Source organism: Vulpes vulpes, chromosome 12, assembly GCF_048418805.1.
Source record: "Vulpes vulpes isolate BD-2025 chromosome 12, VulVul3, whole genome shotgun sequence".
NCBI lineage: Eukaryota > Metazoa > Chordata > Mammalia > Carnivora > Canidae > Vulpes > Vulpes vulpes.
In genome coordinates this window covers 143,846,455-143,863,660 of record NC_132791.1, presented here as the reverse complement: position 1 = coordinate 143,863,660, position 17,206 = coordinate 143,846,455, and the positions used below count along the sequence as shown (strand labels likewise).

The 17,206-nt window shown below is 51.9% G+C and overlaps 1 protein-coding gene across 1 annotated transcript; it reads right to left on the bottom strand.

Annotated features, from left to right (window-relative positions):
* Positions 1-900: 900 nt before the first annotated feature.
* On the bottom strand, positions 901-14,827 carry TNFRSF13B (TNF receptor superfamily member 13B). Its single transcript, XM_072730577.1, has 5 exons — positions 14,696-14,827; positions 11,198-11,437; positions 1,911-2,087; positions 1,176-1,442; positions 901-988 (listed from the first exon to the last, which is right to left on the bottom strand). Exons 1-4 carry the CDS (start codon positions 14,814-14,816, stop codon positions 1,189-1,191), a joined length of 792 nt encoding a protein of 263 aa, XP_072586678.1. The 5' UTR covers positions 14,817-14,827; the 3' UTR covers positions 901-988; positions 1,176-1,188.
* Between the last annotated feature and the right edge of the window lie 2,379 nt (positions 14,828-17,206).

Here is a 17,206-nt window from a genome sequence, read left to right as displayed (position 1 = left end):
AGCATCAGGCACCCTGTCTACACCTCCCAAAGTGTGTTATGTGAACCTCTGGTGCACGTAGCTGTGCAAGGTAATGTTGGGTGGCATAGGATGAATCATTTTAATTTACATAATTGTGTATTTCTCTCACTGTGTAAATGCTTCTAAGAATCATTATGCATTTTCAGTGCCACTGAAATACAGATTTCAATGCTACTACAAATAGAAAATATAGGTAACATCGAAAATGTGTGGATGCTCAGATATTCTTAGTGTTATCACTCATAAAATTCAGCATGAGGTTAAAGTAGGGCTAGAAGAAAAGGGGAGTTAATATAAAGAATATTAAGCCATGAGACGTGCAGGTTGGTAGCTAGGTGAGGCCAAAGGTGCGTGCAAATGAGAAGGCTCCTGGGGAGGGGGGCAGGCAAAGAGCCTCGGGCTCTCAGAGCAGCTTGGCGCCCTGGGCTCAGCCTGCACCTTCCTGTCCACCCCTAGCCCACTACACACACACACACACACACACACACACACACAGATGCACACACACGTTGCACCATGCTTCACCATGCCTAAGGAAGCACAGTGGGGACTTTGTTTTAGAAAAGAAATGCAGGTGTGCCCAGCCCTCCTGTAGGAGGCACACTGGCTTCGCTCCATCCTTTGGCTTCCCCTCTTAAATGAAAGCGCACAGCAGAGTCCCGTGTGTGCCTGCTGCCTCCCACCAGCACCGGTCACCGAGCTCGGCGGGTCCTGAGCCTGGTGGGGACGGTCAACTCGCAGGTCTTCGGAAACCAGGCGGCTGCGCTGCGGTGGAGCCTTGAGCCCAGGGAGGCGAGCGGGAGAGGTGGGACCTCCAGAGTCACCGCAGGGGAGACACGACCGAAAGCAGGGATAGGGAGGAGTGGGAGTGGGCAGCCCGAGAAGGTTTTATTTCTAAGGAAGGGCTCCTGGGGGCTGAGTCCGGCAGGCAAGGATGACTTCACTGCAGGTATGCAGGGGTGGTGACCTGCAGTGGACACGTGGGATAAAGACGGTGACCGACCTGTTCCCTGCCTCCCTCCGCATCTCTCTTCCCTCCCCCAGTCTCAACCCTCCCCCTCCCTCCCCACCTCTCCCCCTCCCTCCCCACCTCTCCCCATCCCTCCCCTCCCTCCCCCCATCCCCCCTCCCCCCCAGCCGTCCCCCAGGCTCACCCTGCCCGCGTCGTCAGGCAGCGGGGCCTCCCTCCTGGGCGGGGGCGCACAGGACCTCGAGGCCGCGGTCCGGGGCGCGCGCGCAGGGCCGAGCGGGGGCGCTGAGGCCGAGGAGCCCGCGCCGCCCCGAGGGCGCCGTGTCGGGGGTCCCGGGCGCGCCCGCGCTCTCCTGGGTGGGCTGCCTGCGCTCCGGGAAGCAGAAGCTGCACGTCTCCACCGGCTCTGGCGGCGACGCGCCCGTGGCGCTTCCCGCTTCCATCCAGTGATCTGCGGGAAGGGCGGAGGGCGATGGCGTTGGCTTGGCCCCCACCCGTCCTCCAGCGCCCTGCCCCAGGGGACCCGCGGCCAGTTGGCGGCCTTCCCGCGGTCAGCACACTGCCGGCTCGCCCACTCCCCCGCGCCAGCTGCCTTTCTGCTGGGAAGGAACAGGTTTCGCCCCTTGGCCGACCCCCCCAGGCCCCCCGGGGGGACCACCTCCTCCAGGTTTCAGCCCCGGAAGCCCTGTGCGGGGGCCAAGCCCGCGGCCGGCAGCCCACACCCACCCTTCCTCAGGTCTTGATGTCGAACTGATCTCACCGAGACAGAAAAAGTACTGCAGGGATGTGCCCCAGGCCTTTGTCAGGAAGGGCTGGCAAAATGCTGTCCATTTGGAAGCAGGGCCAGTGCCAGGACAGAAGGCCGAGCAGCAGATTGTCCCACAGGCCCCGGGAGTCTGAGGGCCGGATCTGTGCTCACCCTTGGAGGACTTGGCCTGGGTCCGGCATGGTGCTGGTGAGGGCTGGCAAGAGAATTGGTCCCCTCTCCTCTTGAGGAAGCAGGCCACCGCCAGGATGAAGCAGCAGATGATGGCACAGAGGCAGAGCCCCAGAGTGCTGTAGACCAGGGCCAACTGTTCGGTGCTCAGCTTCAGCCCTGAGGGGTGCCACAAAGCTCCCGTGAGGCACGAGATTGGGAGGGGCTCTCCACCACCCAGGGCCCTTCTCTGAAGTGTCCCCGCAGGCTAGCAGCCCCTTATCCCGCAATCTTTCTTTTCCCTCATTGAGCCCAAGCAACCCACATGGCCGTCCCATCCACCTGCCCCCTTGGAGGGCGAAGCCCTCAGCCCCAGCATGTTGTCCACCTGTCTGGCTCCTGGAGAAGTTAATTCCCGGCCTCACTCAGGCTTGCCTGGTGTGGACCCTTCTCTAGACTCTGGAGACAATCAGCCCCCTCTACCCCAGGCTGGTAGCAACTTCTTCTAAGAGCTCAGAGCTGGACACCTCTGGAGCTGGCTCTGTGTGCCATCTGCTCTTTCTCATAGGACCTAGATCGGGCCAGTACCAGAGGTGGATGGGTAAGTGAAGAGACAATAGTCCTGGGCAGATGACTCTGCCCTAACCTGGGCCTTCCTCCAAGAGGTGGCCTTCCTGGGGAAGCAGACTTCGAGAGTGGGACAGGTCCAGTTGCTAATGAATCTGGGATAGCAAACCAGGAGGTCCCAGGAGAACTGGGGTGCTGGTCACCCTACTTCTCAGGGCCTTGAGCCTCTGGTTTGGATGCCAGAGGAAGACTCAGCTCTGAACCAAAGCCCTCCCCTTGAAATTTTTCCTGGCCCCTGGAATCAGGGCACCCCCTGGGCCCCAGATGGAAGGACAAATGGGCCAGAGTCAATACATGTATGTAATACACTAATGATGTGGATGACCCCCTGAGCCCTTACTAGGTGCAGGCCCTCTGGGGAGTGGCCCCCGTGATTCCCCTGCTCCTGGGAAGGAGGATTGATGACTCCACCTTTGGGTATTGAGATAGAACTCATATGCATCAAATTCTTCATTCTAAAGTGAGCAACTCAGTGGGTTTTAGTATATTCACGAGGTTCAGTAACCGTCACCACCATCTGATTGGGAGATGTTTCCATTACCCATGAACTCACTAGTAGTCACTCTGAATGTCCCTTGCCCCAGCCCCTGACAGCCCCTAATCTACTGTCTCTATGATATCTATTCTTGGCATTTCATATGAATGGAATCATACAAGTTGTGTCCTTCTACGTCTGGCTGCTTTTGCTGAGCATGTTTTCAAGGCTGATCCACACTGTCGTGTGTGGCAGGACTGTACTCCTTCCTATGGCTGAATCATGCTCCATTGCATGGTCATAACATGTTTAGCCGTTCATCTGCCGATGGACGTGTGGGTTGTTGCCATGTTTTGCTGTTGTGAATAGTGCTGCTGTGAACATTTGCGTGCAAGTTTTCATGCAGACACATGTTTTTAGTTTTCTTGGGCTATACCTAGGAGTGGAATCTCTGGGTCAGATGGTAATTCTCTGTTTAAGTTTTTGGGGAATGTCCAGCAGTGGCTGCACCATTTTACATTCCATTTTGCAGGTGACAAAACCGTTTCAGAGTCACACTGTTCCTGGTCACAGATGCCACTGGGAGTAGGTCTGGTCTGATGGGCTCTAGGCCAGTGTTCTGGGCTGGCCACACAGAGGCAACGAGAAGGACACCACTCCCTACACATGTGCCTCAGAATCCCGAGTTTTATAAAGTGACAGAACTGGCAGGTGCCACCCCGACATTTACAGAGGGAGAACAGGGGCTCTGGGCAGTGCTGTCCTTTGTGCCCCTTGCCCAGAGCTCAGGAAGGCCATGGGGCGGGGGGAAGCAAAGGACCCCCAGCAGGGCACACCCACTATACTCGGGTGCTACAGATCTGGAGACCAAGGCCCTCAGAGGAAAAAGGAAGCAGGGAAGGGTCATAGGGCAGAGGGCAGAGCCGGGAAACCGTTCGCATTTCCCAACTTCCAGGTCTTTCTGTCTGTCTACTGCTCCTACTCGCCTCTGACACAAAATGACAACATCAGATCGCTGAATCCACAGGAGAGAGGCCAGCAGCCTTCATTCACGTCACAGGTGGAATGCCCGGCCGCCAGATTGCTGGGTACAAATGAACTGCCACGTAGATTCAAGGAGAGTCTAAACAGCTGCATAGTTCAGATGTTCTCAGCACAAATTCTAACACCCAAACCTGGCAGCAAGTATTCCCGGATGGTCCCCAAAGAACCGCCTCCCCATACGTAGCCTCCCTTCAAAATGGCTGGGCTGGGCCTCCCTGCAGCCAGTGGGAGGCAGCAGCGCCCTCTGTGCCCGTCCTGGTCTGAGCCCTCCCAAGGCCTGGCAGCCCTGGCTTCTGCCCAGGGAGAGGTCACGTGGGGAGGACCGTGGCCCGGTCAGCCCAGCCTCCCACTTGGAGCCAAGCCTCCAAGTGACTCCATCCTCCCACCACCTGCCTGCGGCTGCACACAGACCCCAAGTGGACACCAGACCTGCCCAGCTGAGCCCAGGAACCCACAGAACCCTGCAAGATAATGAAGGGGTTATTTGTAGGCCACTAAGTTTTTGGTGGCTTTTGGAGGCTGCAGTAGACAAACAGCATGGCGATTGTGCTCCTGAGCGAGTGAGGGGCTAGTCCCCACTGCTCTTCACCCCTCTGCCAGAAGCAGCGATCTGCGGCTTCCCGCGGACCTGCTGGTGACTTGTCCCTAGTACATGCTTCAGAGCCCCCGAACGAGGAAGGGAAGCACAGGTTAAAAGTACAGGTGTCCCATCTCACAAGAGCACCTCGTTTGGTGGTAGTGGTAGGGGGAGAAGTTTGAGGGCCATTTGGCACCATCTACCAACATGGGGAACACCCTTTCCCGATTCCCGCGGATTCCCCAACTTCACTTCCAGGGCCACATCCCACCCACACAGACACAGGGTTTGCTGGAGCTTTGTTCAGAGCAGCAGCCTGGGTCATCCTAAAATGGCCCAATCCCCAAGAGGTATGCAGCAAAAGCAGGAGGTGAGCACTTTGGATGCCAGCAGCGGTGTGAACCACATAAGAAGCTGAAGATGTGCCCTAGATGAGGAAATGTGGGAAGGTAGGTCCTATGCCCAGTATAGAGCCTGACATGGGGCTCAATCTCACAGCCCTGAGATGAAGACCTGAACTGAGACCAAGAGTCGGACACTCAACCAACAGCCTCCTAGGCGCCCCTCTTCCTTTTCTTTTCTAAATGATTTGTATGTGTGTCATCTATTCAAAACAGAGAAAGGACTCGAAGCTGCTCTGGTCTCCCACATGTCCAAAGGGCTGTGTAAAGGCCGACCAGAAGGCCAAGGAAGTCATAGAGTCCCAGCAGCTGGAGGTCCCATGAACGGGAGAGCCGTCCCCTGCTTCTTTCTGTACCACCTGAATGGGGCCTGGCCCTGCGTCTGGCAGCTGGGAGCACCAAGACGCTCCTGGGGTGGAGGGGGTGTGTGTGCCCTTCTCTGCCCTCCTATGTTCAATCACGAAGGTCTCTTGGGTCACGACCTCAGAAGTTGCCTTCTCTTGGCCCTCAGTGCCCTAACCCCCGCAGGGCAGAGAGGCCTTGCCCCGTCCTTCCCTCTCTGCTGACCCCGGGAGCAAAGGGACACAGTCAAAGTTATCGTGGGGGCAGCCCCGGCGGCCCAGCGGTTTAGCACCGCCTGCAGCCCAGGGCGTGATCCTGGAGACCCTGGATCGGGTCCCACATCAGGCTCCCTGAATGGTGCCTGCTTCTCCCTCTGCCTGTGTCTCTGCCTCTCTCTCTTTCTGTGTGTCTCTATGAATTAAAAAAAAAAAAAAAAAAAAAAAGCAAAGTTATCGTGGGTAAAAGGGATGCATTCTCTGTTCTGGTCCCGAAATCCAGTCCTGAGGACACAGCCCCTGGAGGTGCAGGTCCCGAGAACCACCTGCAGAGGGCACCACACACAGCTTCTGGCCGCCAGAGCCAAGCTGGCCCTCACGCTGGGACAGTTTATTTCCAAGCGGGTTTTTGTTTTTGTTTTGTTTTGTTTTACTGCCTTCTAAGCCTTCTCACATCTAAAAATAGAATTTCTCCAGACTGCTGCGGTCCCTGGCTCCGGCTCGGGTGGCCAGGTGGTCAATGTTATGGCTCTTCACGTAGGGGCAGAGCAAAGCGGCCTCTGTGGACCGGGGCCCAGGTGGCACGGCCTCAGATGGATGGAGCCGAGGGCCCTGCAGCCACAACTGCTTGAGTTGAATGTGGCTTTGGACACTGCCCTCAGCTTCCTCAGCCCTCAATTTTCTCTGTAAAATGGGGAATGGGATTCCTGCCAGCATTGCTTGGCATCTGCAAGGTGGTGCAAATAAATGTATACGAGGCAGGTAGGCCTGGGGGGCTGATGCTGCTGCTCATCCCCAAGTGTCCCCACTCCTCCACTGCTCAGCCAGGGGGGGTTGTCTGTAGGAAGGAGGGAGGCTTGGTCCCTCCTTCCAGCTCCCTCCCCACAACCCTGGTTCCTTCCATCCCCCCAAAGAGATGCCCCCTCAGAACCTGCAACTGTGACCTTATTTGGAAAGAAGAAAGTTTGTGTAATTAAGTTGACCTCAAGAAGAGGTCATCTGGTTACGGGTGGGCCCTAAATTCAGTGACAGGCGCTCCTATAAGAGGAGAAAGGACGGTCGCGCAGTGAGGCCGCATGAGGACCATGAGGACAGAGGCAGGTACTGCGGGGAGGCTGCCTCAGGGCGCCAGCAGCGGGAAGGGGCAAGGAAAGAGCCTCCCCTGGAGCCTGGGAGGGAGCACAGCCCTGCCAGCCTTCCAGCCTCCAGAACAGCGAGAGAGGACATGTGTGCCCCTGTTTCAGAGCAGCCACAGGACACTAACGCAGCCGGCCCAGGAAGGGACCCACATTGTGCTCTTCCCACCCAACCAGGTCTGTGCCCCCAGATCAGAGCCATGGAGGCCTCCAGAGAGCCCCTGGAGGTTGGTGCGGTTATCATCGTTGCAGGTGGGGACTGTGGTGGTCCAGAAGCTTCTCCAGGTCACCCAGGGAGGTGGGCTGGAATCCAGGTGCTGGCAGGCTGGCATAGCGCCCTGCTGCCAACACGCCCAGAGCACTTAACCTGGACCCCGGGGGCCCGTGGGGGCTCCGTGGACGTGGATGAGAAAAACACGTCGTTAACCCCACCGATGGCCCCTGAGATTTAGCCTTTGCTTCCGCTGCACATGGAGGCTGCAGCCCCACGTGGTATGAGCAGGAGTGTGGCTTTGTCCATTGCGGAACCCGGGGTATCTCTGCACCCCACGCCGTGGCTTCAGCAGCCTGCGCCGCCTCTGAGCTTAGCCGTGGTCTGGACCTGCTGTCCGCATCCAGCCCGCCGCTCTGCCTGGCCATCGGCCACGTTGCTGGAGGCGCACAGATTCGTTCTGATTTGTGCAACACTGCGGTAATGTTTTGATTTAATGTGTGATTTCATTTAGTATTTCGAGATGCTATCGTGAATAGTGTCTCGACATCATTGGCGTCCCTGTAACCCTATGCGCTTTGTTTGATGTGCTTTAAAATGCTTCGCAGCCTGGCTCCCCGTGCCGAGTCGTCCCAGAGCCCGAGCGGCTTGCTGTGCTCAACGCCTCCACCCCTGTCCGGACCTGAGGGCCCTTCTGTCGCCCCCCAGCCTGGGCCATTGCACCGCCCCTCGAGGACGATCCAGGCCCTTGTCAACAGCCCAAACAGCCTCTCGGGGTCCCTTCTGCCTTCACCAGCGTCCACCCTCCAGGGGCCCCGGGGGATCTCCCTGCAGCCTAGTCCCCACCCTCTGGGACCGTGGCTGCCCTGCCTCCAGGAACGCGGCAGTGTCCCCAGCCTGGCAGATAGGACCCTCTGTCATCGAGCTTCTGATCCTCCCCCAGGGCCCTAGGTGCTCCTCCGTTCCTTCCACCCCTGAGCCCGGTGCCCACCTGCCTTTCCCTAGAAGCCGGGCAGCCCCTGGCCGGCACGTCTGCTCAGGGAGAGGGGACATTCCCTCCACCTTGGTGAGCCCTCCGAGAGTATCCCTAAGCTAGCAGCAGGACCCCGTATGTTGATGTTCCGAGCTCCCCACTCTGCACCACACCGGGCCAGCTGACAGGAAAATCGAGGGGCTCCCGCCCTCAGTGCCAGTGGCAGATGCCAACCCTGCATGTCCCCCTGCACAAGGGAACTGTCACCTGGCCACCCCTGCCCACAATGAAACCCCAGGCAGGGCTCCTTCATCATGCCAGCAGTCTGGCTTGCTCCTTTGAATGCCTCACTATGTGGACCGCGAGACTTCTATACCCTCTTGGCCAGTGGGTGGTATCATCAATCTCAACATCCAAAGCAGCCACACTTTTGGGTGGGGGTCCCTCCTGCCTCTGTGGTCCCTCCCACCAGGCTGGGAGCCTCTGATGCAGAGATGCAGTGTCATTCTCCTCGGATTTCCCTTCTAGCAGAGATCCTCTTCACGACACAGCAACTTTACTACTGAGCATCTGTACAGCATTGCTGTTCCCTCTGCCTGGAATACTCTCCCTCCACTTTGTCTCTTAAACACACGTTTTTCTTTTTAAATGAGCAGTTGCCATGTGCTTGGTGGGCACTCATTGATCCTGATGACCGTTCTCTTGTAATCTTCACAATGACTCCGTGAAGATGTATGACCTCATTCTCACAGAACCAAGGCTCAGAGAGATTAAGGAACTTGCTCAAAGCCCCACAGTTGGTGAGGGATGCAACTGGGGTCTGGCTCCATGGCCTCCAGCATCGCTCTAGTCCGCCTTGAAAGCCCCTCCTCAGGGAAGACTGCTTGCCTTGCCCCCATAGCACCCCTGGCGGGTGACGTTGCCACGATGCATGGAGATGAATTCATTGTTCCCTGAGTCTTGTCTATTGTCTGTCTCTCCCATTGGACTGTGACTTCTATGGGGTTAGGGACAGGATCTGCCTTGCTCTTGCCAACTCACCCATGCACAGCAAAGCTTCACAGCGATGTGTCAAACGAAGGAATGATGATCTAGAAAGACTGCACAAGAGATGTAGAGAAGGCTGGAGGTGGGGCCTGGCAGGGACGGGGACTTAGCAGGGGGATGGCAGGCTTGGGGGAGCTCCCAGAGAGATGGGATCACATTGGCTCCACTGCTGGCTGCAGCCAGAGGCAGCCTGGCCACATGGCATCCTCCAGTCCATGCTCTCAGACAGGTGCACACCTGGCCTTCCCAGTGTGTGGCCCTGCTACTTCCTGCTCATCATCCCCCCAAGTCCAGCTCCAGCCCCACCAACACACCCACATGTCAGAGGAGACCAGAACGGACCCAAACCTCAGGCCTCCGGTCATTAAGGCCACAGCAAGACGGTCATTAAGCCACCGAGTCCCTGCGAGGGCATGTGGTCTCCTCGGCTCTGCCATGGTATGAATGGGACAGCTAACGCTGCAGGCTTGGGCATGACCTGTCATGTTGACCCCACTGGCTCCCCACCATGCTCTCACACACCCTCATCCGCACATCCTGAGGAATCTATCCCTGGAGCCAAGATGAGGCTCCCAGATTCTACCCAGTGCCCTCCAGGGATGAGGCTTGGCGGGGAGTCACAAACAAGAATAGCTAATCATGTCCCATGGGTGGCAGGTGACGCTCAGGAAGTGACAGTCCCATGAATGCCACTTTGGGAGTTTTGATCTTGCAAAGTGGATACACTTTGGCACCCATAGACCTGGCCTGAATCCCAGCTCAGCATTGCTCATGCACTCATTGTACGACTCTCAGAAATCACTCTGAATTTTGAGGCTCAGTTTCTCGATCTGCAAAATGGGCAGAATTGATCTGAAGGGGACCTTAATGCATCAAAGATGGGAAAGTTCTAGGTTTTTGGCTGGAAGAATCCAAAGACATCGCCAAGTGTAGGTTGGACATACAGGTCACCAGATGCTGGAGGAGCAGGTCTGCCCCCACCCCCAGCGCTACTTCCTGATTCTGTACATCACTCCCTCTTGTATCCATGCCCTTCTGCATGTTAATCTGCAGTTCCCAGGAGAGAGAGGCTGTGCTAGATTAAAATCAGCCACAAACTCACCATGGCTACAAGTTCTCTATATCTCCTCCCTCCAAAAGGTAGCCTCTGTTTTCCCACCCTTGAATCTTATTGGCTTTGTGATTCAGCAGTGAGGATGTAGTGCATGTCCCCAGCCTAGTGACAGCAAGCTTTGTGTTTCTACCTCTTACACTTCTGCCATCATGAGAGGGACATGCCTTGTCAGTCTGCTGGTCCCAGGAATAGGATAAGAGACACATGGTGCAGAGCCACCTCTAGCTGAGCCAGCTGAACCCAGCTGACCCCAGCCCAAACCCAGACACATGAGAATTATAAGCCACTGATTTTTGGGACTGTTTGTTACACAGCAACCACCTACTGACAAGAGAACAGAAAGGAGTAAAAGACCACAGTCTAACCAAGTAGAATTTGGGGATGGGCAACCTCCATTATCAGGGCACATGATACCTGCCCTCCCTTTGGTATCTCGGTACTAGGATCTGGAGCCATGGAAATGAAGTGAAGAAAGTCACAACAGAGGAAAGAAACCAGTCATAACTCCAGGAGCTTCGGGCTTCTTGTCTCTCCACTGATAGACCAAGAGAAGTGTAACTAAGTCAAGTGTTTATTGATCTACATGGCATTCCTGTCCCATCCTTTCTGACACCACAGAGCAGGGTAGGTAAGCTAAGAGGTGTTTTCTGGGAGGATAATTAGACACTTTCAATGCTCCGCACTTAGTAGATGTCCAGTTCAAGGGACCCTTCTCATTACGTCCCAAGTGGCCAATCCCCACTATCAATCATTTTGTAATACTTCTTTCCTTCTCATTCTTAGGAAGTCCCCATTGTCTTTAAATGGAATCAGAGATCTTGCTCACGAGGTTAGCTCTGCTGGTTACTTTCAGATCTGTGTTTTCAGAACTCATTTAGCCTCTGTTATAAGCTCTCAATGATCAGACCTTTTTTTCTTCCTGCTTCCTTTGGGCCCACAGATGTCTAGATATTTTGCTTAAAATTGTTTTCTATCCTGAAATGACCCTCCCCTGCCTTCTGGCCATTTGCCTGGACTCTGGACTTCCTGCTTTGCAGACCATTGTTATTTATGCCTGGCACTCGGCATTCCCCCGCTGGGATCCTCAGACACTATGCCTGGCCGACCCGGGGGTGGGGAGGAGCTTACCTGCCTCCGAGCCTCTGTGCTCTGTTCCCTGGTACCTTCCCAAGTTGTCTGACCTGGTTTCAGCTTCCCCAGCTCGCTGTCTCCTGAGCTCTGGTGGGAGGTTCACGTGGCTCCTGAACTTGTTCTCACAGAAATATGTGCATTGCTTGGGGTGACGTCCGCAGATGGAGGCACAGCTGATGCAGTTCCTCAGGAGCTGGTCATAGTAGCTGCCTTCCTCCTTGCGGCAACTGAGTGACTCTAGGAGACAAAAATGAGTGATGCTATTGGGGAAGACCTGCAGGCCCTGTGAAGTTGGCCTTCAAGGGCATCACAGTTTACAAAAATTATGATTCAATTCCCCAAAAGCAATTCCAGAGTAGTGCAACTCCTTTCCCAATATGTAAATGGAAGGCTATACATTGTCCTCTAAGTTCTATTTTAGCTGCAATGTATACACTTTTTTAAAAAAAGATATTATTTATTTATTCATGAGACACACAGAGAGAGGCAGAGACACAGGCAGAGGGAGAATTAGGCTCCATGCAGGGAGCCCGATGTGGGACTCGATCCCTGGACCCTGGGATCACACCCTGAGTCAAAGGCAGATGCTCAACCACTGACCCACCCAGGCATCTCTGCAGTATATATTTTGACACGTAGTATTTTTCCTGTATCTACTTTCAATGTTTTCAGTTTTCATTATTACTTTGTCTCCGAACTATGGATTACTTGAAAGTGCATTTCTTAGTTTCTAAGCATATAAGAATTTTCCAGTTATCTTTCAAAATTGAAATCTAGGTTATTACATTAAGTTCTTCATTTTCATTAAGTTCTTCATTGCACTTTTCAAACTTCATAAAAGAGAAACATATTTCTTATTAACATAAGGATTGGAGGAGGAAGCTAGAAACCACCTCGGCAGGTTGAGGGAGGAGGCTGGAAAGAAAATGGGAAAGCTCAAATTAATAGTGTTTCTTCTGTATTTTTTAAGCCTTTTTATTGATTTATTTGAAGAAGAGAGCAATATCAAGCGCAGGTGGAAGGGGCAGAGAGAGAGGGAGAAGCAGAGGTGCCTTGCTGAACAGGGAGCCCATGCAGGACTCAATCCCAGGACCCCGGGATCACAACCTAAGCTGAAGGCAGATGCTTTACTAACTGAGCTACCCGGGCACTCATGTTTCTTCTGTCTTAATGAATGAGAATTATAAGAACCTAAACAGCCATCAGTGCCAAAATGCAGAAGCCAAGCAAACTAAAGAAATCAATCACGCTTGCTTTAAAAGAGCAATTTTGAGTGCAAAACAGAAATCTATACTTTCACAGGGCAGGTTTCCCTTATCTCTTTTTTTTAAAGATATATTTATTTATTTATGATAGACGGGGAGAGAGAGAGAGAGAGAGAGAGAGAGAGAGAGGCAGAGACACAGGCAGAGGGAGAAGCAGGCTCCATGCCAGGAGCCCGACGTGGGACTCGATCACGGGACTCCAGGATCACGCCCCAGGCCAAAAGGCAGGCGCTAAACCGCTGAGCCACCCAGGGATCCCCTCCCTTATCTTTAAGCTAAGATTCTATTTATAATGAAAATGTGACTCACACAGGAGATTTTAAGGGCACATTTCAGAGGTAGTGAAAGATAGTGGGTAAGAACACAGGCTTCAAGGCCAATCAGATTTGAGAGCATCCTTAGTCTACCACTTGCAGGTTGTAGAGTTTCCATGCCTCAGTTTCCTCATTTCCAAGACAGAGGTAATAATGATATTGACTTCTTAAAGTTGCCATGAGGATTTGAGGTTCCTGGCATAATGCCTGATGCATAATAAATAAATGCTGGGTTAATGGAAAGTTTAAGTAAAATATTCATTTGTGCCTTTTTGCAACACAAACACACCAACTCTTACGTCTTTGAAAGAGTAAAGGAAAAGACCAGGAAGATGGTGAAACTGGGACCTGAGGGAAGACTCAGATGGGATCAGTGACCTCTTCTTGCCCTGGCTCTGCCCGGGGATTCCACTAAGCCAGAAGTGCCACTCATGAGACGGAGTTGACAGGATGGCAGTGGTGTTCCTAGGGTTTTATGTATGACCTCCTCCCCTCCTCAGGCCCCCATTGTGGCTGTTGCAGGTGGTGTCTGAGCTCCCTAGACCCACCAACTCTCGCTACCCAACCTCAAAAACTTCCCTTCTGGGCCTTGGCACTCCCTACTGTGTTTTTCTACATTCACGCCTTCATCCACATGGGTCCTCCTTCCAGAGTATCCTCCCCCCCACCTCCCACCATCTGACTGCCACATCTACAAACTCTTAACAATTTATCTCAGGTGGCATTTACTCCAAGAACACTTCCCTGTTCCCTAACCCATTAGCCATAGGTGGTCTCTCCCAATTGTAGCATTTTATGGCACTTTATCCTTCTCTTTTGAAATTTATTTATTTCTTCCATTAGACGATGACTCCCTTGAAGGATCATGTCAGTTTCCCATTTTCAAGGGGCTCGAGAGTTCCATGAATATTTGTGGAGTGATACAACAAGTATTCCACTTCATTAATGGATAGTGGTTCGGAGTCACGGTTTTGAAGTCAGAGAGTCCTGGTTTAAATCCACTGTTACGCTGTGTGAGCTTGGGTAAGTCACTCAGCCTCTCTGAGCTCCACTCAATCAGTATTGATGAATCACTCACTATGTGTCAGGCATTGTGCAAGATTCAAATAAGGAAAGGAACTTGCGGTCCAAAGGGTCAAGACAGACATGAAACAAATGCACACAAAAGAACATTACGCAAATCATGGGAAATTCCATCAAGGAAAAGAATAAGTTATGAAAAAATAACAGTAGACAAAATATCTTTTTCAAGACAATCAGAGAAAATTGGATATAGCCTGAATACAGAGGGTGTTAAGGAATTATTGTTGGGGATGATAAGAGATAAAGCTTGTATTTTGAAGGCTCTTATGTGTTAAAGATTCATGGTCTAGTGTTTACAGGTAAAATTATATGAATTCTTGGATTTACTTTACAATATACAAGCAAAAAAATGGTTGGGGAATAAAACAGCAGATTTTTAAAGCTGATGATGGGCAGAAAGGGATTTATTATGCTATCCTTTCTGCAATAATTCCTATAATAAAAAATTTCAAAAGAAAGTCAGAACAGAGGAAAACAAAGGAGGGCCTCACTTCTATTGGACAGGTAGGTAAGACTTTTGACATTTGGCCTCAGACCTGAAGGTTGAGTAAGAGGGAGCTGAGGGAAGAATAACAGGGAAATGCATTCCAAGCATAGGGTACAACATGTGCAAAGGCCCTGAGGCAGAAAAAAAAACCCCACAGCATGTTCAAGAAACTGCAAGGAGACTAGTGTAGCCAGAGCAGAAAGATTGAGGGGTAAAGAGGTGCCATGTTCTACATCTCCTTCTACCATCTCCTTGATGGTAGCCACCCAGCACAATAGGGCCTGGGGGACCTCTAGAGGGAAGGAAGGGGTGATCCAGCCCATGGGGCTCAGGCCCCAGAACTCACTGCAGAATGCTGCACAGGTGCGAGGAATCTGATGGCTGCAGATGGGTTTGCAAGAGAGGCACATGTTCAGCAGGGGATCCCAGTACTGTTCTTCAGGGCAGGGCTCCATGGCCATCCCCATCCGCGGGCCCTGTGGAGCTGAGAGGCAGGGAGCATGAGGGCAGCTGGCACCCTGCTACGGGTCAGAACACAGATAGCCTCTCCCACTCACATTCTACTTTGTCTCAGCAAGCAGAGGAGGAACCAGACAAAGCTAGCTTCCAACCCCAGCTGCATCTGCTGGGGGCCTGGGGCAGCCACCTCACTCCCTCGAGCCTCAGTTTCCGTATTTGTGAAATGGCTGTTCGAGGCTCCCTTTCTCAGATTACCTGTGCCCTGCTCAGCCCTGTTCTTTGGTTCTTTCTACCACAGTACCTTTGCATAAAGTGCTCTTCTTCCCTGCCCTTCTGCTGGCTATTTTCTCCTGATCCTTTAGATCACTGTTTCAATTTCATTTCCTCAGAAAAGCCTGATTCTCTTTCCCAGATTAAGACACACCACTTCTTCTGTGCAGTGATGTGTCCTTCACTTGTCACCGTTTTCACTTCACTTTTATAACTGTGACTATTGGATGCTGTCTCCCCCATTAACTGTGAGCATCATGCAGGCAAGGACTCTAATTTTTTTGTTCACTGCTGGGTCCTCAGAACCTAGATAGTGCCCAGGACATAGTAGGTGCTCATTAAGTGAAGAAAAAGAAAAGCATATCTAGCTAGTGGCTAGCGTACAGCAAGAATTCAATAAATGTCCTTTTCTTCCATATTTTCTTTTTTACTGAAGTACGAGACACACTCAATGATGTGTGTAAAGTGCACAAATCTGAAGTATGCAGCTTGATGTATTTTTCCATATGTATACACTTGTGTCACTACAGCCCACATCAAGGTATAAGCTATAGATATTTCTTGCACCCTGAAGACTCCCTTGGGTCTCCTCCATATCCAATACTTCCAGAGGTAACTTGTACTCTGATTTTTATCACTGTTGGTTGTTACTATTGCCCATTCTTGAACCTTTGTGTCCTGTTTTGTTGGCGCCACAAGATATCTGAGACACATCTCAGTTGAGGCTCCATCAGTCATTTGTTTCATATGCTAAGTCTTCCTTTATATGAATGCATCACTTTTTCTATAATTTTCTGCCTGATTTCATGATACTTGCTTCACCAAAAATGTTTCCTTTTTTTTTTTTAAAGTTTAACTTCATGTGACGGGAGTTTTTAATTTTTCAATTTTTAAAAAGTATTTTATTTATTTATTTATTCATGAGAGACACAGAGAGAGATTGAGAGGCACAGACACAGGCAGAGGGAGAAGCAGGCTCCATACAGGGAGCCCAACGTGGGACTAGATCCTGGGTCTCTAAGATCACACTCTGGGCTGAAGTCGGTGCTAAACCGCTGAGCCACCCAGGCTGCCCAGTTTTTCAATATTTTAATGGATTTATTTATTTATTTGAGAGAGAGAGCAAGTGAGCAAGAGAACACAAGTGGGGGAGAGGGAGAAGCAGGCCCCCCGCTGATCAGGGAGGACAAAGAGCTGGATATCAGGACCCTGAGATTGTACCCTGAGCTGAAGGCAGATGCTTAATTGACTAAGCCACCCAGGCATCCCCCCAAATGTCTCCTTTTAAACATTTTGCAAGGTGCTTGCTTACTCTTCATTGAAAGTAAGCTGAGAGAAGACCAGTGGATCCTGGTTTAATGTAGCAGCTTAAACACATGGACTTATCTTTCTTCCCTCCTGAAACCCTACTAAAAGGAGAAGAAAAGATACCTGTCCTCAAAGAGAAAGAGAATAGAAAAAAGTTACTGCAGCAGGGGACAGGTGTGAGCAATACTTTGGAATATGGAAGGCATGTGACCTGGGATGACTGACTTTGGTTAAAGGTCTCAGGGATAAGGAAGCTGATTTGAGCCACAGAACTCCAGGAAGTCTCTGGAATTGGAGGTACCAAGTATCAATGACAGTGGGGAATGGCAAGGCAAAACAATGGAAGAAAGACTGGTTGGAAATTTATACAAAGAGGGCCTGACCCCAGGTAAATCCCATCCCAAGCATGTAATGGCCTCTGGACAACTCAAGCAAAAGATTGGGGGTCTTCTGAGACACAGCTGACAGTAGCTATAAGGTCCACTCTCCCCAAAACACAACCTGAGGAGTGCTGTGGCCAGGTTTTTAAGAATGTCTCCTTCCCCATCCTGCAGCCAGCAGGAAATCAGTAGATTCTGAGAAAACTGATCCAAAGGAAGAGGCCTAAAGGCACTGACTGGGAGATTCTCTCAAGAAAATGATCAAGTTTGCTCCTTGACCATCTGAGAGCAAAGCTTCTTTATTAACAGCCCTGTTTGTTTACCCAGAACTTCCAATCAGCTCTTTCTGCCTCAATCTGAGTTGTGAATCAAGAGCCATCTGATCTGAAAGAGAACTCAAACAAAGCAAGCAAAAAGAACATACTGGGAGCCAAGAGAGA

Excerpts from the sequence above, each read along its gene's own strand:
- TNFRSF13B (XM_072730577.1), bottom strand. The coding sequence starts at position 14,816 with ATGGGGATGGCCATGGAGCCCTGCCCTGAAGAACAGTACTGGGATCCC. Across the intron at positions 11,438-14,695 it reads CACCTGTGCAGCATTCTGCA|AGTCACTCAGTTGCCGCAAG; the intron begins GTGAGTTCTGGG and ends TTTGTCTCCTAG. Across the intron at positions 1,443-1,910 it reads CCAGGCCAAGTCCTCCAAGG|ATCACTGGATGGAAGCGGGA; the intron begins GTGAGCACAGAT and ends CCCTTCCCGCAG.